A 19,814-nucleotide genomic window follows, 5' to 3' on the forward strand; every position below is an offset into this window, starting at 1 on the left:
AGCGAGACGGCAGTCAGGCTGCCCAGGCCAGGAGTGACCCTGTGCGCCTCTGCCTGGTCTGCAGGCATCGCCCACCCCTCAGCCTTCTCCAGTGTCTACTTTCTGCTGTTCCTGACCATCTGCACCTGGTGGGCCTGCCACTTTCCCATCAGCCCCCTGGGCTTCAGTGCACTCTGCGTCACGGTGGGCTGCTTTGGCGCCGGCCATCTCCTCTGCCTCTACTGCTACCAGACGCCCCTCGCCCAGTCCATGCTCCCACCTGCCAGCATCTGGGCCAGGTGAGGGCTCGCCCATGGGTCCCCGGCCCTGTCCGCCTGGCACCCGTGACTTCCTCGCCGCAGTCAGTAACGCACCTTCTGTGGGCAGGGTGTTCGGTCTCAAGGACTTTGTGGCCCCCGCCAACTGCTCCAACCCCAACGTGCTGGTCCTCAACACCAGCCACGACTGGCCCATCTACGTGAGCCCCGGCATCCTGCTGCTTCTCTGCTACACCGTGACCTTGCTCCTGAGGCTCCAAGTGCGCCGGCCCACGGACTGGGTCAGTGCCCAGGCCAGCGCCCTGCGTCCCTACACCCCTCAGGCCGGGGTGGGGGGCTGAGCTCTCCCTTCCGGCCTCCACAGGGGAAGGAGGCGGCTGGGGGCAACACGGAGCTGGAGGTGGAGCTGACTGAGGTGGATCAGCGGCCCCAGGGCCAGGCCAGGGCTCCAGCCACCAAGGAGGAAGAGGCCACGCAGGTGAGGGGTCTGGACTGAGCGGTGGGGCTGGCGCACCCCTGCCCCCAGGCTTGGCTCACGGGTCTTGGCTTGTCTGCAGCACACGATTCCCGTGCCGCCGGACCCTGAGGACAACTGCATCGTGCACGACCTCACTGGCCACAGCCCTGTCCAGCAGCGGCCCCGTGAGTATGACCCGGCTACACGGGTGCTGCCCCCTGGTGGCCTCGCCCGGTTGGCCTGTCCAGCTGCGCACCTCTCTGGGGCCGCCCAGGGCGGGCGCGGTAGCTGTGATGCTCATGGAACCCGAGACCCTGCGGGGGCTTCCGGTCTCCCACCCACTCCCCACCTGCCTTCCAGTCCCCAGAGACCTTGACTGCTCTGCCTTGGGCTGCATCAGTGGCCCTGGGAGCTGTGAAGACAGTGTCCCCAGGGCAGGGCTCTGTGGTGCTTTTTCCTTTTCCTTTTTTTTTTTTTTGTACTAAACCTCGCTTTCCATTTTACAAAGCAGAGGATGAAGCCGCTGGCCTCGGGGGCTGGCATCTGGGGACGTGGGTGCTCACAGAGCTGGAAGGGGGACCAGGGCAGTCTCCTCCACCCCATCCCTTCAGGGTCTCGGAAACCAAGCCCTGGAGAGGGGCGAGGACTGGCCAGGGTCCCACGGCACATCAGGAACAGTGTCGGACAGGAGCCCGGGCCCTTTGCCCGTGTCTTCCGGCCCCAGTGCCCCGTGAGCCTGTGCCAGGCGTGGCCCCCCTCCACCTGGGCTGTGGCTCCAGCATGCTGTCTGCATTTTCGGGCCACTCGGGTGTAGGCAAGGGGCTCGGGCCTATTGACGTTGGAGTTTCCCCAGCAGGGGTCTCGCCTCCCTGGTGACCCCTGCCCTCACCCCTTAGCGCACCCCAGGCTGACTGGGCCTAAGGAGACATCTCCGTTGCACAGCCTGGGCCACCTCATCATGGACCAGAGCTACGTATGTGCCCTCATTGCCATGATGGTAAGTGCGCTGGCCTGGGCCACCCCTCGGGCTGGGGCTTCCCACGGGCTCCCTCGCGACAGATGGTGTCCTGGTGCCTTGTCACCAGAAGCGGTTGGGGCTGTGACCTGCTAGGCCAAGAGCAGCCCCAGCCAGCCCCCAGCCGCGTGTGTGAGTGTGCGCATACGTGCGGTGTGGGTGTGCCCGGGCCGCTCTCTCCGGGCCAGTGGGGCAGGTTGGCCTTCCTGTCTGAGCACCCCCCGGCCCCGGGGGCCCACCACCTCGTCAGCCTGGGGGAACGGGGTCTGGGTGCCGGGCCGGGTGTCCTGTGCAGCCCTACCCATGCCCTGGCCGCCCAGGTGTGGAGCATCACCTACCACAGCTGGCTGACCTTTGTGCTGCTGCTCTGGGCCTGTCTCATCTGGACCGTGCGTAGCCGCCACCAGATGGCTATGATCTGCTCGCCTTTCATCTTGCTCTACGGGCTGGCGCTCTGCAGCCTGCGCTACGTGTGGGCCATGGACCTGCGGCCCGAGCTGCCCACCGCCCTGGGCCCCGTCAGCCTGCGCCAGCTGGGGCTGGAGCACACCCGCTACCCCTGCCTGGACCTGGGCGCCATGGTGAGTCTCCTCCCGCCCCTTGAGCTCCTGTGATGACGCCACACTGCCCGTTGTCCAGCTCCCAGTGCTGTGGGCACTCTGGAGGCCGGAGCCCATGTCTGGTTGTCACCGGGGTCACCCAGCCAGCCCGGAGTAGTGGCTCGAAGAGCGTTTGTTGAATGAACGAGTGATGATCTCGTGTTGCTGGGGGTGCCACCCCATCTGCCTGGCACGGGCTCTGTGGGCACCACCCGCGGCCCCTGGGTCTCGGCGAGTGTCTGTGCCTTCGCCGTGTCCCCTCTGGGGACAGGCCACGGTACCTGATGTCCGTGCTGCTGCCAGTCACGTGCTGGGGGCCTGTGAGTCAGTTACACCTCACGGTGCGAGCCCAGGAGCCTGCAAGGGTGCAAACACCTGTGACCTCGCGTTCACCTGCACGTCTGTGTGCAAACGTGGTGTGGGAGTGCAGGAGCTGCTGTGTGGGAGCGTGTGCGTCTGTGCATGAACTCGTGCGTGCGTACGAGAGGCTGAGCTTCTGTCTGCAGGGAGACTGGCGCGTGGGGGCCGGGCGGGCCGCCTTCCCGCTGCGCTCTCACCCCCGGCTCCCATCTCCTCTGGCTGGGCCTGGCTTTGTGGTACTGGCCCCCACTCAGCGACGCTGCCCCCACCCCCCAGCTGCTGTGCACCCTGACCTTCTGGCTTCTGCTGCGCCAGTTTGTGAAGGAGAAGCTGCTGAAGAGGGCGCGGGACCCCGTGGCACTGATGGAGGTCACTGTGGCCGCCACAGGTGAGCGGGCCGGGCAGCGGGGGAAGGGGGGTGCGGCCCCTCCCCCACCCACCCCCGGTCCTGAAGCTGCACCCCCCGCCTGGCCCGCAGAGCCCACGCAGACGCGGACGCTGCTGCGGAGCCTGGGGGAGCTGGTCAGGGGCGTGTACGCCAAGTACTGGGTCTACGTGTGCGCCGGCATGTTCATCGTGGTCAGTTTCGCCGGCCGCCTGGTCTTGTACAAGATCGTCTACATGCTGCTCTTCCTGCTCTGCCTCACCCTCTTCCAGGTACCGGGGGCGGGGTGGGGCGGGGCTCGGGGCGGGGGCGCAGGGCCACGTGGGCTGACCTCACTGCGCCTGGCCGGCCGGCAGGTCTACTACAGCCTGTGGCGGAAGCTGCTCAAGGCGTTCTGGTGGCTGGTGGTGGCCTACACCATGCTGGTGCTGGTGGCCGTCTACACTTTCCAGTTCCAGGACTTCCCTGCCTACTGGCGCAACCTGACCGGCCTCACAGATGAGCAGTGAGTCTTGGGCGCGGTGGGGAGGGGGCGGCGGCTGCCGCGCTGCCGGTACTGACACCCCCTCCCACACAGGCTGGGGGACCTGGGCCTGGAGCAGTTCAGCGTGTCTGAGCTCTTCTCCAGCATCCTGGTCCCTGGTTTCTTCCTGCTCGCCTGCATCCTGCAGCTGCACTACTTCCACAGGCCCTTCATGCAGCTCACCGACCCCGAGCACCGCCCCACGCCCAGCGCCCGCACCCTGTGCTGGGCTCACAGGTGCGCCCTGAGTCCGCACAGGGGAAGGCCGGTCTCGGGCGGGAATGGAGGCTGTACGGTTAGGGTGGGAGACTCGGAACAGGGTTGAGGCCTCGGCCGCTGCCTGCAGATGCCGGGGCCTCAGGTACTGGATGTTTTCTCCGACCCGTGGGGATCACGATATCAGGCCGGGCCCCACTCTCCCACCTGCTGGCTGCAGCACAGGGGTCCCAGTGCTAGGGTGGGATGGCAGGTAGGGCTTCTCTTGTCCCTGGGGAGGCAGGAATGGGCGGGGCTGCAGGCACCCCAGGAACGCGGGCGGGAAGGACACTTCGGGGCCCTGTCCCAGGCAGGACACGGTGAGCGGGACACCCCTGCTGCAGCAAGATGAAGAGGAGGCGTCACCCAGAGACAAGGGGCTGGGCGTGGCTGGCCCCCACCAGGCCATACAGGTCCCGGAGGGTAAGCTCGAGGTGCCCGGACCCTGAGCCCTGGAGCCCCGTCAGTACACCGGACGGGACAGCCCAGGCCACAGAGGCCCCGTCCCCCCTTCCTTACTGGCTCCCCAACCCTCCAGCCAGCAAGTGGGGCCTGGTGGCTGAGCGGCTACTGGACCTGGCTACCGGCTTCTCGGATGTCCTCACCCGCGCACAAGTGCTCACGCGGCGCCTGCTAGAGCTGCACGTCTTCAAGCTGGTGGCCCTGTACACCGTGTGGGTGGCCCTGAAGGAGGTGAGTGTGGGCGGCCCTGAAGGAGGTGAGTGTGGGCACGCTCAGGCACTCTCACTGGCCTCCCTGGAGCAGGTACCGGCACATGGCTGCGATCGCGGGCCCACGGGGAGGGCGTAGCTCTGCCTGCCACGGCCCGCAGCCACCGCCCGCAGCCACTGCCCGCCCGCCTACAGGTGTCGGTGCTGAACTTCCTGCTGGTCGTGCTCTGGGCCTTCGCCCTGCCCTACCCCCGCTTCCGGCCCATGGCCTCCTGCCTGGCCACTGTGTGGACCTGTATCATCATCGTGTGCAAGATGCTGTACCAGCTCAAGGTTGTCAGCCCCCACGAGTACGCCAGCAACTGCACCGAGGTACGGCCGCTGCTCCAGCTCGGGTGGAGGGACGGATGCAGAGGGCCTGTCCCTGGGGCCTGGGCTTCCTGCGGAGGCTCCACTCCCCAGGTCGAGACATCTGGGTTCAGAGATGTGTCCCGACCCGGCTGACTTCCTCACGGAAGTACAGGTCCTGGCGTGAGGGGCACAGAGGCCCGACGTCCACTGGAGGGAAGCGCGGGGCTGCTCAGGGAAGCCCACCCGTAGGCTTCTCTTCACTCTCCCAGCCCCTGCTGGTGGCCTTCCTGTCCCCAAACACCATGTCCCCTTCCCCACTGAGGTGGGTTGGAGGCTGACAGCGCCCCATGTCCCGGGTTGGGGACAGCTGTGCTCTGGCCCAGACCCATCGGAGCCGTGGCTGCAGCGGGAGTGTCATGCGGGGCTGGCGGTCCCTGGGGTCAGTGTCTGGTTCCTGGCGGGTAGCAGGTGCTGATGCCACCCCTCCCCCAGCCCTTTCCCAACAGCACGAACCTGCAGAAGACGGAGATCCGCGAGTCCTTGCTGTACCGGGGACCCATCGACCCCGCCAACTGGTTTGGGGTGCGGAAGGGCTTCCCGAACCTGGGCTACATCCAAGTGAGTGCGGGGCAGGTGGGCCAGGTGGGGTGGTGAAGCCGGGGGTGGGCGGGTCCTGACTGCCCACACCCCCCAGAACCACCTGCAGATCCTGCTGCTGCTGGTGTTTGAGGCCATGGTGTACCGGTGCCAGGACTACCACCGCCGCCGGCACCAGCTGGCTCCGCTGCCGGCCCAGGCCGTCTGCGCCGATGGCACCCGCCAGCGGCTGGACCGTGACCTGCCCAGCTGCCTCAAGTACTTCGTCAACTTCTTCTTCTACAAATTCGGGCTGGAGGTGAGGCGGGCGTCAACCCTCGCCCCCTCTCTGGGCAGGGCTGAGCTACTGGGGGTCATGGCCACCCTCTGTGGGGTCTTCTGCAATGGGTAGGCCCAGGGCGGGGGGAGGGGGGACCACCGAGGGTGCCAGGTCCTCCAGCCGAGTTGGCCTTGCTTGGAGAGGGGCCTGCAGAGTGCGGGCAGGGGGCTGGGGCCCCGGCTGGAGACGGGCTCCCTCTCGACTCCACCACGGTGCCCTTGCCTTGGTTTCCCCTACCGTGGAGACGTGTCCAGCCTCTCCATCCCTCCAGGAGGGTGGCCTGGGCCGTCGTGAGCCTGGGCCACTGCCCCCTACCCTGGGCACAAGCCCTACTGCCCGAGGCTGCCCAGAGGCAGAGCCAGGAGGGCTCCTCCCCCGGCTCACTGTGTCCCCATCCTGGTCACCTTGTCCCGCTGTGCCACCCCCAGATCTGCTTCCTGATGGCCGTGAACGTGATCGGGCAGCGCATGAACTTCACGGTCATCCTGCACGGCTGCTGGCTGGTGGCCATCCTCACCCGCCGGCGCCGCGAGGCCATCGCCCGCCTCTGGCCCCACTACTGCCTCTTCCTGGCACTCTTCCTGCTCTACCAGTACCTGCTGTGCCTGGGCATCCCCCCTGCCCTGTGCATCGGTGAGCAGGGTGGGCACGGGGTGCGTTGGGCGTGGGTGGCTGCACCCAACCTGGGCATCCCAGCCCCCGGAGTGGCCTCAGCCCCTCCTCCCCGTGCGTGGACCCTGTGGGCTGCAGCCGCGCTGGCCCTTGAGACCCTCGCTGGTCTCCCCAATCTTCTGCTTTCTTTTTGCCCAACGTTCTGTTTTGAAAACTTTCAAACAACCGGAGAGGTTGGGAGAATAGTCTAAGGAGCAGCTGTACGCTCTTCCCAGGCAAATGGGAGTCAGTCTGGGCTCCACGCTCAGTACACCCAGGTCGGGGACCCTCTGTGTTCAGGATGGTGACCACGCGCGGCCACCCATCCCTGGATGATGCCCCGGTCTGATGCGCCATCCATACTCGGCGGCCTCGTCCTCAGGGCCATGTCCCTGGTAGCTGTTGGCTTTGACCAGGAGCTGACGGGAGTGCTGGGCCGTCCTCTTCTCCCATCGCCTTTGGTCAAGACTGTCCCAGCCTCTGTCTCTTGTGACCTTTCCAGGGTCAGGCCAGGGGGCTTACAGAAAGCCCTGAACTTGGTTTTGTGGGTTGTGCCCCAGTGCTTAGACACCGGTGAATGCTTGGGCAGGGATGGTCCATGATGGGGAGTCAAGTGGCCATCAGGGCGTTGGGGGCCCCCAGCCCACCCTGTCAGGGGACCGGCACTCTGCCCCGTGTGTCCAGGTCTGCTGACTCTCCCTGCCGTTGGCGGGACTTCATGAAATAGACATTTTCGATTTCTCTTATTCCTGGTACATTTGTTATTTGGCTTCTCTGCGAGGAGGAGCTTTGATCTCTCTCCCTCCCCGCTCTGTTTCCTGTTGTCTTGTCAGCGGGTGCACGGTTCTGTCTGAACGCTTTGTAATCCATCCTGTGTTCCTGTTTACGTTCAGAGCATCTCGGAGGTGCCCTGGAGCCCTCCAGGCAGGCACTTTGATGTCCTCCTCAGTATTTTTGGAAGCCAGGCCCCTGCCCCGTGAAGGGCCCCTTTTGGGTTACAGTCTCTGAGTTTTGGCTGAAGAGTAGCAGAGTTCCTAAACGTCCTTTGCCCAGTTTCCCCGATGCGAACGTCAGCCTCTGAAGCGACCCAGCACAGCAACCAAAGTTAAGAACCAAAATGGGCGCCAGGCCACCAACCACGGCTGGAACCACGGGCCACATGGCTGTCCCCAGGGGCCCCCACCGCTCTCTGTCCGTGGCCCCCCCATGCAGGCCCCCTGGGCCGGCTCCTTGTGCTCCTGTCTTTCATCACCTTGAGATGGGGGTGAACGGGAAGCGGTCGTTTGTAGAACACCCCTCAACCCAGCATCGACGGGTGTTTCTTCCTTAGACCAGGTTAAGCACTTTGGGCAAGAAAACCACAGCCGTGACTTGCCCGTGTCAGTGCGTCACGCCGGGGCTGGGGTGTCTCATTGCGGGTGACGCCCCTTTTCCGCGAGGCTCGCCGCTGCTCGTCACTGTCGCATGCTCACTTGCAGGGCGAGGTTAGGACCTGGCAGGGGTCTTGTCTCCGTGTAAACTCTCGCCCGCTGGTTTCAGCGCGCTCGGTGGATCCGCCCGCGGGGGCCGTTTGGTTTTCTCAGTGATTTTCTGTCTCCTGTGGTGACTGACTGGCATCATCTGTGAAGAAGAGCGGTCCCTTCCCCCTGCTGATCCGTGCAGCTGTTCACTTCTCTGTAGAGAGACTCCGGGTGCATGTCCCCAGGCCTCTGCTGCACGCCTGTGCCTGGTGCTGTCCTCACCGTCCCGGCGGTGGCCCTGGGACACGTCCTCAATCTTGGCTCCACCGGGAGCTGCTACCCCAGGAGCCGCCCCGCCCCCGGAGCCTGGTTCCTTTCCCTGGAGGGTGAAATTCAGAGACCAAGACCTGGGCCCCGGGTGTGCGTGTTGCTATGCGGTGTCCCTGTTCCTCCGTCTAGGTGGACACTTTCTTCCGTCAAGACACCGTTTGCAGTTACTTAGGGCAGCTCCTTTCTTCCCGGCCCCTCCCGGGAGGCGCGTTATACACGCGCTGTCCAATTAGGTCACCTGTCAGTCTGCGCGCCGTCCCGGGCTCCCCCAATCATGTGGTAGAATTCACTCTGTGGTGCTGACCAACGTGTAGAGCTGTGTCTGTCCCCAGGTCCCAGGTCCCTGCCCCCCACCCATCCCCAGCGACCGCCGTGGTCACCATCCCTATGGTTTGCCTTTGGGTGGTGTAACCTAGGAGTCTGGCTTCTCTCATGAGGTGCAGTTAAGGTGCATTGGGCTGTGGCCTGGATGACGCTTTGCTCACGTTCATGCTGGGCTGGGCAGTTTTCCTCGGGTTGGGTGCACCAGAGTTGGCTTGACCTTTCCCCCCTCGGATGGCACTGGGCCGTTTCCAGGGCTGGGGTGTCGGGGATAAGTTGCCGCGGACGTTCGTGCGTTTGCTGGTGCACAGGCATTTGTGTGGCCATGGTCTTCAGTTCTCTGGGATGAGCACCCAGGGTGGTCCCGCCCCTTCACCTCCACGCCAGCACTTGGCATCCACATGGTTTTATTTTAGCCCTTCCGACAGGTGCGCAATGAAGCCTCATTCGGGTCCACATCGACTGTGGCCCACACACGGGGCTGTGCCCCGCCCACCTGCCCATGTACCCCCTCCCCAGCCACTGGCGCCTGGGGCACACGTCCGTGAGAACTGGGCTCGCTGGTCCTGTGTGCTTTGAGACTCCGGGTGGCGGTGGGTGTCCAAGCGACTCCCAGGGACGCCGGGGACAGGTTGGGATGGTGGGTGACGTGTACCCTCTTCCCACAGACTACCCGTGGCGCTGGAGCCGGGCTGTCCCCGTGAACTCTGCCCTGATCAGGTGGCTGTACCTGCCTGACTTCTTCAGTGCCCCCAACGCCACCAGCCTCATCAGTGAGTCCCCTGGGGCCCCTCACGCACCCGTGGCGCTGCTGGCCATGCAGGGTGCTGTGCAGGTTCCCGCGGGATAGGTGGCAGGCAGGCGCCGGCCCTCCTCTCCGCCAGGGGGGCTGCGTCATCCAGGCCTCGCCGGCTGGTCCAGTCCTACAGTCCCCTGCGGGGGCGCGTTCCGTGAGTGTGCCCGGCCCCACGGGCCCACCTCACGTGTGCACTCCCTGCCACACGGTGTGGGCGCGGGTGTGCACACAGGTGTGGATGTGGGGGAGGACACAGGTGTGCACAGACTGATGCCACGTGGCGTGCAGTCAGGCTCACGTGGGCCTCATTTCCTGACACCTGTGAGGTGCATGTAGACCCCCACATGTACACGTGCACAACGTGTACACAGAACGTGTACACAGGCGTGTTCCCCAACATCCGCATGCACATCCACGCCGTGTGTAGATGCCGCTGTAAACGCGCATGCACGCTTCCGCCCAGGGCCTGGGGGGTGAGGGCAGTGCCGGGCAGGATGTGCCCCGCACCCCGTCGTGGGCCAGGCCTCTGCGCAGCCAGCGCTTCCCGGGGCGTGGCGCGGCAGTGGCCTCCTGTTTGCCCACAGATGACGTCCTCCTGCTGCTCTGCGCCTCCCAGCAGTGGCAGGTGTTCCTGGCCGAGCGCACGGAGGAGTGGCAGCACATGGCAGGCATTAACACTGACCGCCTGGAGCCGCCGCAGGGGGAGCCCAACCCCGTGCCCAACTTCATCCACTGCAGGTGGGCGTCGCAGAGGCCGCGGGGCTCCCGGGGCCAACAGATGCGCCTGGGCTCGGGTGGGACTGAGCCAGGACGTGTGCTGCCGGGGTGTCTCTGTGGCCGGGATGAGGGGCGGATGCTGACCCCGCAGCAGAGGGGCCTCCCGGCAGCTCCTCTGGTCCTGGGCGGCGGCGGAGGCGGCGGGGACCGGGGCCCAGAGTGACGCTCCGCCCGGCAGGTCCTACCTCGACTTGCTGAAGGTGGCCGTCTTCCGCTACCTCTTCTGGCTGGTGCTGGTGCTGGTGTTTGTCACGGGGGCCACGCGTGTCAGCATCTTCGGTCTGGGCTACCTGCTGGCTTGCTTCTACCTGCTGCTGTTTGGCACCAGCCTGCAGCAGAAGGACACGCGCACCCGCCTCGTGCTGTGGGACTGCCTCATCCTCTACAACGTCACCGTCATCGTCTCCAAGAACATGCTCTCGGTAAGCCCGGCCCCAGCCCCAGCCCCCAGCCCCCGCCCAGGGGGGCCGAGGCTGACCCTCCTCCCGCTTTCAGCTCCTGTCCTGCGTCTTCGTGGAGCAGATGCAGAGCAGCTTCTGCTGGGTCATCCAGCTCTTCAGCCTCGTGTGCACGGTTAAAGGCTACTACAACCGTGAGTGGGTGAGGCAGGCGGCCGGGCCCCAAGGTGCGTGGGGACATACGCAGCTTCCAGGACCCTGACCTGGCTGCCGTCCATCCGCAGCCAAGGAGATGCTGGGCCGCGACCAGGACTGCCTGCTGCCTGTGGAGGAGGCGGGCGTCCTGTGGGACAGCGTCTGCTTCCTGTTCCTGCTGCTGCAGCGCCGTGTCTTCCTCAGCTACTACTTCTTGCACGTCCGGGCTGAGCTCCGTGCCACTGCCCTGCAGGCCTCCAGGTGGGCCCCCCGCTGCGCCCTGGGCTGTCCCTCCATGCTGTGACCCGTCCCCTAGAGGGAGAACCAAGGAGACAACCCGCTAGGACCTTCTCAATACCCCGGTGGTATGTGGCCTCGGCCCGGCTCTGCCACCAGCTGGCACTTTGGGCCGGTTGTGGCCACCGCGCTGGCCTGAGGGCGCATCCCTGCGCTTTGGCTGATGGGCCAGCGGCTCTCCCATCCCCCCACCCCATCTTCTACCCCGTAACCCTGGAGGCTGCGGGAGGGTCTCCCTCTCACAGAAACAGCACGCGACAAGCGGGTGTTGAGCTCCTTGGGCTGGGCCCCTGCTGCTGTGAGTGAGCAGGACCTGGGACACTAGGCTGAGCCGGAACTAATGCCCCACCCCCCTCACTGCCCCACAGGGGCTTTGCCCTCTACAACGCTGCCAATCTCAAGACCATCGAGCTCCACCGCAGGGCGGAGGAGAAGTCGCTGGCCCAGCTGAAAAGACAGTAGGTGCCGTGTGGGTGGGGCCACGGGCTCTCTGGCCCCGCCCCACCTTGCGCTGAGCCGCCTCCCGCCCTGCAGGATGGAGCGCATCCGGGCCAAGCAGGAGAAGCACAGGCAGGGCCGGGCCAGCCGCAGCCACCTTCAGGGCTCCCTGGACCCCAGCCAGGAGCCAGGTGAGTGTGGACGGGTCCTGCGTCCCTATGCACGCCTGGTGGAGCCTTCCTGCATCTGTGCCGTGTGACATCCCACGGGGCTTCCGGCCCGACCACCCTGTGCTGTTTGGTCACTCTCTGTCCGCACAGGCCACGTGGCCGGCCCGTGACTGTCTGCACTTGCGGTCTGTCCTGTCCCCCACCCGTGGCACCGCACGTGGCCGGCCCCTTTGTTGCCCTGGGGGCTCCCCGCTGGCTCACGCTCACCCCGCCCCTCCACAGGGCCCGGCAGTCCAGGGGGCTCCTCCTCGCCACGGCCACAGTGGTGGCGGCCCTGGCTGGACCACGCCACAGGTACTGCCCCCACCTGGCCTGCCTTGGCTGCCCTCTCAGAGCTGCTATGCGCCAGGCAGGCCTCTGCCACCTTGGCTGCTGTCTCCCCTGGGACAGGTGGAGCGTGCCCGCGCTGACCTGGCCGGCACCCCCAGGAGCCCTGTGTGCGGGCTCTCGGGCCTCGTGCTGAGCCTCGCTGCCGTCGGGCCACGTCCCCGACAACAGGCTCTGTTTGTCTCCTGCCTCCTAACGCTCGGGCTCCGAAGCCTGGATCCTGGCTGCCGCCCCGCCCTGCCCACACGCATTCCCCTCACCCAGCCTAGTCCCATCCCACCACTCCCGCCCGTGTCCCATCCCGTGCACGTGCCACAGTCCCCCAGCCTGCCGCTCACTGCCCCCTGCCCCTGTGGCCATCCCTGGGGGGAGGGTGGCGTGCAGGCCTTGGCCCAGGGTCACAGGCTGCTGAGGGAACCTAGCGTGGCCAGGCTGTTACCGGACCCACCCTGAACCAAGGAGACGGACTTGAGGGTCCGGGGGAGGAGGAGGGAGGTGCGGAACCCAGCCGTGGGGGCGGCCGGCTCTCAGTGACCCCCGCCCACAGTCATCCACTCTGGGGACTACTTCCTGTTTGAGTCTGATAGTGAGGAGGAGGAGGAGCTGCAGCCTGAGGACGCCCGGCCGACAGCACAGAGCGCCTTCCAGGTGAGCACCTGGGCTGGCTAGGGCCGCATGAGCAGGACGCCGCCCCCAAGGCCTAGGGCGCCTAGCCGGCCCCACCCCAATCTCCTGCGCCCACAGTCGAGTGGGAGAGCGGGCTCTGGGGGTGCAGGTCACAGGCAGCTGTGTGCCCCTCCGATCACCCAGGCCTGTGGTGGCCACTGTGCCCTGCAGACGGGCTCGGTGTGTGCTGGACACACACTCTCCTGTCCATCTTTGGGCCCCTGGCTCTCAGCATGGGGCCTGGTGCTGACGAGCACGATGTGCTGGGTGGGCTGCACGCACCGCCCTGTCCTCCCCGCAGAGCTCCGTGGCCCATTTCCTGCCCAGGCGCAGGGAGCTGACGGCCCCCAGCTGGGCCTCCTCGGCTAATGGGATCAGAAGGTCGGGGGGGCCGCGTGCTAACCCAGGGCCCTGGCCTGCAGATGGCGTACCAGGCGTGGGTGACCAACGCCCAGACCGTGCTGCATCAGCAGCGACAGGGGCGGGCAGAGCCCCCGGGTGAGTCCGGTGCTGGCGGGTTGCAGGGGGTGGGGCTGCGAGGCGCTGACCAGCACCCCTGTGCCCAGGCGGTGACCTAAGCCAGGAGGCAGAGCTGGCAGAGGGCCTGGAGGATGAGGTGGCCGGTGAGTTGGCCCGAGGGCTGGGGGCTGGGGGTCTCCCGCTAGCCGTCCCTCCAGCGCCCGCATGTCTCGTCCTCGCCGCAGGCCGCAGCCACGTGATGCAGCGAGTGCTGAGCACCGTGCAGTTCCTGTGGGTGCTGGGCCAGGCGCTGGTGGACGGGCTGACGCGCTGGCTGCACGACTTTACGCGGCACCACCGCGCCATGAGCGACGTGCTGCGCGCTGAGCGCTACCTGCTCACGCAGGAGCTGCTCCGGGTGAGTGGGCCGCCCCGCCCCCTGCACTCCACACTGCGCCCACTGAGGGCACCCCCCACGCCTTCTCGCCCACCGTGGCTGCCCTGAGCCCCTCGCTGCCCTGCAGGGCGGAGAGGTGCGCCGGGACGTGCTGGACCAGCTGTATGCCAGCGAGGCTGAGATGATCCGTGATGCACTGAGCACACCATCGAGGTAGGAGAGGGGTCTGGGGCCTCAGGCCAGAGCGGGGACCCACCCCGCCTGGCCTGTCTTTGGCCCAGAGTGAGGTCCAGCCCCGGCACCTGGGCTGCCGCACAGGGGCAGGCAGCCGGCTGGGCCCTCATCCACCGAGACCCCGAAGCCCTCCAGGCCCACCCCACAGCCTGAGGGGTGCACAGGCCACCTTGTGACCCGCCCCTCCTGCAGCGGGCTGGGGGCGGAGGAGCCACTGAGCAGTGTGACCGAGGACATCAGCAGCCCCCTGAGCACCAGCTACAACGCCCACAGCAGCAGCGAGGAGATGGTCACCGAGCCCGGGGCTTCCCTGCACGGCTCCCGGGAGCTTCCCGCCAGCGGCCGCACCAGAACGCGCACAGCCAGCGAGCTGCTCCTGGACAGGTGCGCGGGGAGGGGGTGTACAGCAGGGCCCAGGCCCACCTGGTGGCCCTACAGGCTCTGAGCCTGGTCCCCCCGCAGGTGCCTGCACATCCCGGAGCTGGAGGAGGCCGAACTGTTTGCGGCGGGACAGGGCCGTGCACTGCGGCTGTTGGAGGCCGTGTACCAGTGTGTGGCCGCCCACTCGGAGCTGCTCTGCTACTTTGTCATCACCCTCAACCACATGGTCACCGCCTCGGCCGCCTCCCTGGTGCTGCCCGTGCTGGTCTTCCTGTGGGCCATGCTGTCCATCCCACGGCCCAGCAAGCGCTTCTGGATGACGGCCATCGTCTTCACCGAGGTGGGCATCGCCTGCTGGCAGTGGGGGTGGGGGTCGGGGGCTGGCGCCCCACTGAGCCCTCTCGCCTGCAGGTCACTGTGGTCGCCAAGTACCTGTTCCAGTTTGGCTTCTTCCCATGGAACAGCCACGCCGTGCTGCGGCGCTATGAAAACAAGCCCTACTTCCCGCCGCGCATTCTGGGCCTGGAGAAGAGCGACAGCTACATCAAGTACGACCTCCTGCAGCTCATGGTACTCTTCTTCCACCGCGCCCAGCTGCTGGTGAGCGCCCGCGCCCCACTGCAGGGCAGCCACCTCTCACGCGCACACACATGTAGGCACACAGCACACACGGTCACCTGCACGCCCAGCCACCTTGCTCCGAGAGGCAGGGCCAGATGCCGCGAGGCCCAGCGTGGGCCTGGCCCCCTCGCCCGCTCCATGTGCTGCCCAGTGCGGCCATGCCGGCCTCCTCACCAGCTCCGCACTTCCCTCCACAGTGCTACGGCCTCTGGGACCACGACGAGGACCCTCTCTCGAAGGAGCATGACAGGGATAGTGGGAAGGACGAGGGGGCTGAGGAGGAGCCGGCCGTGCTGGGACCCCAGGGGGAGCCAGGGGCGGCCAGGGCCCCCACTGAGGACGACATCCCGGTGGAAGCAAAGGACGGGCCCCCAGAGCCCCAGGATGAGAGGCGCGTCAGCCTGCGTCTCAGGAAGCGGAGGAAGGAGAGCACAGAACCCAGAGGACGGGCAGCCACTGGTACGAGGGCCCGGCCACACACAGCCGTTGCGGCCCACCCGGTGGAGCCACTGCCCCAGCCGCGTCCCTGACGGCCACTGCTGATGACCCTCAGTGGAGGGGGGAGGTGGTCCCTGCACTCAGTCTGGTCTGTGAGGCGGGGCAGTAGCAGCCCCTGGGGGGTCTCGGGATGGTCAGGAGTCTGAGCTGGGCCCAGCCCCGTGCCGTGGGCTCCGTCAGCAGCGGCCGCTCCCCCACAGAAGGCGAGGACGACGAGGTGGGAGCGGAGGCGGCGGCTACAGAGAGCGAGAAGAGGCGGAGCCGTCCCTGCGAAAGAGTGAGGGCCCTGGGGCTCCGGCTGCAGAGCTTCTGCCTGTCCCTGTGAGTGACCCGGCCGGGAGCCGGGAGCGCCCAGGCCAGGGTGGGTGGGAGGAGTGGGGCCCGGACTGAGGCCGCTCGCCTGCAGGGCCCGGAGCATGTACCGGCCTGTGCGGCACTTCTTCCACGACATCCTACACACTAAGTACCGCGCGGCCACCGACGTCTACGCCCTCATGTTCCTGGCCGATGTTGTCGACTTCATCATCATCATCTTCGGATTCTGGGCCTTCGGGGTGAGTTGGGTCTCAGGGCCCCCGCGAGGAGAGCCCCGCAGCTGCCGCCACACCCCTGACCTCTGCTCCCCCGGCCACAGAAGCACTCGGCGGCCACGGACATCGCGTCCTCCCTGTCGGATGACCAGGTGCCGGAGGCCTTCCTGGTCATGCTGCTGATCCAGTTCGGCACCATGGTCGTGGACCGCGCCCTCTACCTGCGCAAGACCGTGCTGGGCAAGCTGGCCTTCCAGGTTGCGCTGGTGCTGGCCGTGCACCTCTGGATGTTCTTCATCCTGCCCGCTGTCACCGAGCGGTACGTGCCGGGGTTTGGGCCCTGCCTGGACACACATTCCTTCTGGCGCCTGGCAGAAGGTTTGGGGAGGGGACCTTGGAGCTCCGGCCTCAACAGGCACCCTGACCCGCTGCCTGTCCCATCCAGGATGTTCAGCCAGAACGCGGTGGCCCAGCTGTGGTACTTCGTCAAGTGCATCTACTTCGCCCTGTCTGCCTACCAGATCCGCTGCGGCTACCCCACCCGCATCCTCGGCAACTTCCTTACCAAGAAGTACAACCACCTGAACCTCTTCCTCTTCCAGGGGTGAGTGTGGCGGGCCTGGGTGCCTGCGGCAGGGCTGCCCTCCCCACCGGCCCTCCTGACGGCGCCCCGGCCTCCGGCAGGTTCCGGCTGGTGCCATTCCTGGTGGAGCTGCGGGCTGTGATGGACTGGGTGTGGACGGACACCACGCTGTCCCTGTCCAGCTGGATGTGCGTGGAGGACGTCTACGCCAACATCTTCATCATCAAGTGTAGCCGAGAGACAGAAAAGGTGCCCGGGCCCCGAAGCGGGGGTAGCAGGGGACACTGGTCACTGCCCACTGGGGTTCCCCCTGGGGTTCACAGCCCATGAAACATGAGTCCAGAGAGCATCGTCCTAAAAACTTCCTGGAGGCCAGAAGGGGCTTCTTCGAGGGGACAGTGATGTGGCCGTGTCAGGGTGGCCAACCACAGAGGGGCCTGAGCAGACGCCGGGCAGGAGAGGCCTGGCTTCTTGGGCCTTGGTTCACTAGCACAGGTCATGGTGTGGGCACTAAAATGTTAATTGGGTTTTTGTGCACTTTTTTAAAGCAGTTTTATTGATAAAATTCACACACCTCCAGTTCGGTGGTTTCTAGTCTATTCAGACTTACGCAGCCGTCAGCAAAGTCAATTTAAGATAGTACCCACCATCCAGAGAGAAGCCCCATTCCCACTAGCAGTCAGTCCCCATCCCCTGGCCCATTTGTCTTCTACACGGATGTGCCTGTTCCTGTGGTGCCATTTACGTGGAATCACGGGACACGTGGCCTTCCGTGACTGGCTTCTCTCAGCAATGACACGGCCTAGGTTTATGCATGCAGCCATGTCATGGTTTCATTTCATTTCGGGGCTGAGTAGTATTCCACCGTAATAAGCCTTTTGGGTGTCCTAAAAAACGCCCATGGCCATTCACGTCCAGAACTGTGGCCACAGGCCCCCTTTTCTCCTGGGTGCACACCTAGGCGTGGAACTCTGCCTCTGGGGGCTCCAGGCTCCCCTTCCGAGGAGCCACGTGGGTGTTGCCTGGCGGGGGCGCCATCCTGCCTGCCCATGTGTTACTTACTGTCTGATCTCGCCGGTCCTGGTAGGGGTGAGGCGGTGTCTCACCGCGGTTCTGCTTTCATTTCCTGGTGACTAATAATGTCGAGCATCTTTTCCTGTGCTTGTCGGTCACTCGTGCATCACCTTTGGAGAGACGTCCACTCACATTTTTTGCCGGCTTTTACTTGGGTGGTTTTCTAGCGTTGTGAGAGTTCTGTGTGTATTCCGAACACCAGATCCTCAGAGAGCTTTGCTGAAGGCTTTTACCGTTTTAGGTCTTAGGTTCGAGTTCACTTTTGCCGAGGGTTTAAGGGCCCAACGTGACTCTTCGGCACGTGGGCGTCCAGCTGCCTCTCTGCAGGGTCACACGGGAAGGGGCTGTTTCTGGCTCTGGGCTCACTCCCCAGCCCCCACTATCTTCAACGCCACGGCTTCAGTTTCAATGCTCAGTCAGGGCTCGACTTCGTGGGGCCACAGGGGAGCCCGAGACCGCGGCGCCCGCCGCCAGAGCAGGGAGGCAGGCTGCTCGGCCCGGCACAGAGCCGCGCCGGGTGACCTGTGCTGCCCCGCGTCCCCCACCCCCAGAAATACCCACAGCCCAAGGGGCAGAAGAAGAAGAAGATCGTCAAGTACGGCATGGGCGGCCTCATCATCCTGTTCCTCGTGGCCATCATCTGGTTCCCGCTGCTCTTCATGTCCCTCGTGCGCTCCGTGGTCGGCGTCGTCAACCAGCCCACTGACGTCACCGTCACCCTCAAGCTGGGTGGCTACGAGGTGAGCAGCCCCCTGCCTGGGAGGCGCGCTCGCCCTCCCGTGGCTGCCGGTGGACTGGGGCGGGGGCGCTCCCATAGCGTCGCGTCACCGTGTCCCCACCGTGTCCCCCCCGCCAGCCCCTGTTCACCATGAGCGCCCAGCAGCCGTCCATCGTGCCCTTCACGCACCAGGCCTATGAGGAGTTGTCCAAGCAGTTTGACCCCCACCCGGTGAGTGCCCCCAAATGCAGGCGCCGGGACGGGAGGGGGCCTGGCTGTGCCCCGCTGAGGTGCCACCCTCCACCCAGCTGGCCATGCAGTTCATCAGCCAGTACGGCCCCGAGGATATCGTCACGGCGCAGATTGAGGGGAGCTCCGGGGCGCTTTGGCGCATCAGCCCGCCCAGCCGGACGCAGATGAAGCGGGAGCTGTACAACGGCACCGCTGAGATCACCCTGCGCTTCACCTGGAACTTCCAGAGGTGCGTCCCGGGACGGGAGGGGCCGGGCTGGCGGGGAGCATGCCCGTGGGGGGCGGTCACACCTCGTGCTGTCCTAGGGACCTGGCCAAGGGCGGCACAGTGGAGTACACCAACGAGAAGCACACCCTGGGCCTGGCCCCCAACAGCACCGCCCGGAGGCAGCTGGCCAGCCTGCTGGAGGGCACCTCAGACCAGTCCGTGTGAGTGGGGCCGGGGGGACCGGGGGGCTGCGGGAGGGCTGGGCTGGGCCTGACCTGCCGGCCTCCTCCCCACAGGGTCATCCCCCACCTCTTCCCCAAGTACATCCGTGCCCCCAACGGGCCTGAAGCCAACCCCGTGAAGCAGCTGCAGCCCAGTGAGTGGGGCAGGAGGGCCAGGGCGGGGGTGCAGGCCGTGGCCTCGGCCCCAGACAGGGCAGTGGCCTGACGCCTCCTGGTTCCGACCCAGACGAGGAGGACGACTATCTTGGCGTGCGTATCCAGCTGCGCAGGGAGCGCGTGGGCGCAGGGGCAGCTGGCTTCCTCGAGTGGTGGGTCATCGAGCTGCAGGACTGCCAGGCTGACTGCAACCTGCTGCCCATGGTCATCTTCAGCGACAAGGTCAGCCCGCCCAGCCTGGGCTTCCTGGCCGGCTACGGGTGAGTGCGGCGGGGCCGGGATGTGGGGCTGGGGTGCAGGCCAGGCCGTATCCCCAACGCTCACTCACCCGCCCACCTGCAGCATCATGGGGCTGTACGTGTCCATCGTGCTGGTCATCGGCAAGTTTGTGCGCGGCTTCTTCAGCGAGATCTCGCACTCCATCATGTTTGAGGAGCTGCCGTGCGTGGACCGCATCCTCAAGCTCTGCCAGGACATCTTTCTGGTGCGGGAGACGCGGGAGCTGGAGCTGGAGGAGGAGCTGTACGCCAAGCTCATCTTCCTGTACCGCTCACCAGAGACGATGATCGCGTGGACGCGCGACAAGGACTAGGGCCGCTTGCAGCAGGGGCGGAGCCTCGTCCCGGCCCCCAGCCCTGATGCTCCTGTCAGTCACAGGAAGCTGCGGCCCCCCGGCCCGGCACAGGACCGCTGTCTCTTCCCGTCCTCCCTGCTGGGCCCGGCGGCCCCTCCCCACTCGTAGAGTTTTCTAATTAAAACCTTTTTTATTTATACAAACGGGTGATG

The 19,814-nt window shown here is 66.0% G+C and overlaps 1 protein-coding gene across 2 annotated transcripts in view; it reads left to right on the forward strand.

The window, feature by feature from the left end:
- Positions 1-19,805, forward strand: part of PIEZO1 (piezo type mechanosensitive ion channel component 1 (Er blood group)) — a 53,427-nt gene extending 33,622 nt beyond the window's left edge. Inside the window, exons 7-51 of one of the 2 annotated variants that reach the window (XM_082608217.1) lie at positions 65-278; positions 367-538; positions 622-735; positions 815-899; positions 1,611-1,711; positions 2,050-2,310; positions 2,965-3,076; positions 3,167-3,345; positions 3,430-3,578; positions 3,651-3,833; positions 4,162-4,274; positions 4,390-4,544; positions 4,718-4,894; positions 5,366-5,491; positions 5,568-5,768; positions 6,218-6,422; positions 9,220-9,324; positions 9,932-10,085; positions 10,303-10,546; positions 10,620-10,716; positions 10,807-10,978; positions 11,383-11,472; positions 11,549-11,643; positions 11,905-11,976; positions 12,557-12,657; positions 13,098-13,173; positions 13,242-13,298; positions 13,380-13,552; positions 13,659-13,744; positions 13,958-14,149; positions 14,228-14,486; positions 14,558-14,746; positions 14,965-15,226; positions 15,466-15,586; positions 15,672-15,819; positions 15,900-16,114; positions 16,241-16,399; positions 16,480-16,627; positions 18,004-18,192; positions 18,309-18,401; positions 18,479-18,651; positions 18,729-18,851; positions 18,927-19,006; positions 19,099-19,288; positions 19,371-19,805. In XM_082608217.1, the coding sequence (XP_082464343.1) occupies positions 65-278; positions 367-538; positions 622-735; positions 815-899; positions 1,611-1,711; positions 2,050-2,310; positions 2,965-3,076; positions 3,167-3,345; positions 3,430-3,578; positions 3,651-3,833; positions 4,162-4,274; positions 4,390-4,544; positions 4,718-4,894; positions 5,366-5,491; positions 5,568-5,768; positions 6,218-6,422; positions 9,220-9,324; positions 9,932-10,085; positions 10,303-10,546; positions 10,620-10,716; positions 10,807-10,978; positions 11,383-11,472; positions 11,549-11,643; positions 11,905-11,976; positions 12,557-12,657; positions 13,098-13,173; positions 13,242-13,298; positions 13,380-13,552; positions 13,659-13,744; positions 13,958-14,149; positions 14,228-14,486; positions 14,558-14,746; positions 14,965-15,226; positions 15,466-15,586; positions 15,672-15,819; positions 15,900-16,114; positions 16,241-16,399; positions 16,480-16,627; positions 18,004-18,192; positions 18,309-18,401; positions 18,479-18,651; positions 18,729-18,851; positions 18,927-19,006; positions 19,099-19,288; positions 19,371-19,620 (6,860 nt within the window). In that variant the 3' untranslated portion in view covers positions 19,621-19,805. Of the gene's footprint in view, positions 1-64; positions 279-366; positions 539-621; positions 736-814; positions 900-1,610; positions 1,712-2,049; positions 2,311-2,964; positions 3,346-3,429; positions 3,579-3,650; positions 3,834-4,161; positions 4,275-4,389; positions 4,545-4,717; positions 4,895-5,365; positions 5,492-5,567; positions 5,769-6,217; positions 6,423-9,219; positions 9,325-9,931; positions 10,086-10,302; positions 10,547-10,619; positions 10,717-10,806; positions 10,979-11,382; positions 11,473-11,548; positions 11,644-11,904; positions 11,977-12,556; positions 12,658-13,097; positions 13,174-13,241; positions 13,299-13,352; positions 13,553-13,658; positions 13,745-13,957; positions 14,150-14,227; positions 14,487-14,557; positions 14,747-14,964; positions 15,227-15,465; positions 15,587-15,671; positions 15,820-15,899; positions 16,115-16,240; positions 16,400-16,479; positions 16,628-18,003; positions 18,193-18,308; positions 18,402-18,478; positions 18,652-18,728; positions 18,852-18,926; positions 19,007-19,098; positions 19,289-19,370 lie in introns of both variants that reach the window. The other variant, XM_082608218.1, reaches the window with a different exon arrangement.
- The last annotated feature ends 9 nt before the right edge of the window (positions 19,806-19,814 follow it).

Source organism: Mesoplodon mirus (genome assembly GCF_964341445.2).
Source record: "Mesoplodon mirus genome assembly, chromosome: 19".
Classification (NCBI taxonomy): domain Eukaryota; kingdom Metazoa; phylum Chordata; class Mammalia; order Artiodactyla; family Ziphiidae; genus Mesoplodon; species Mesoplodon mirus.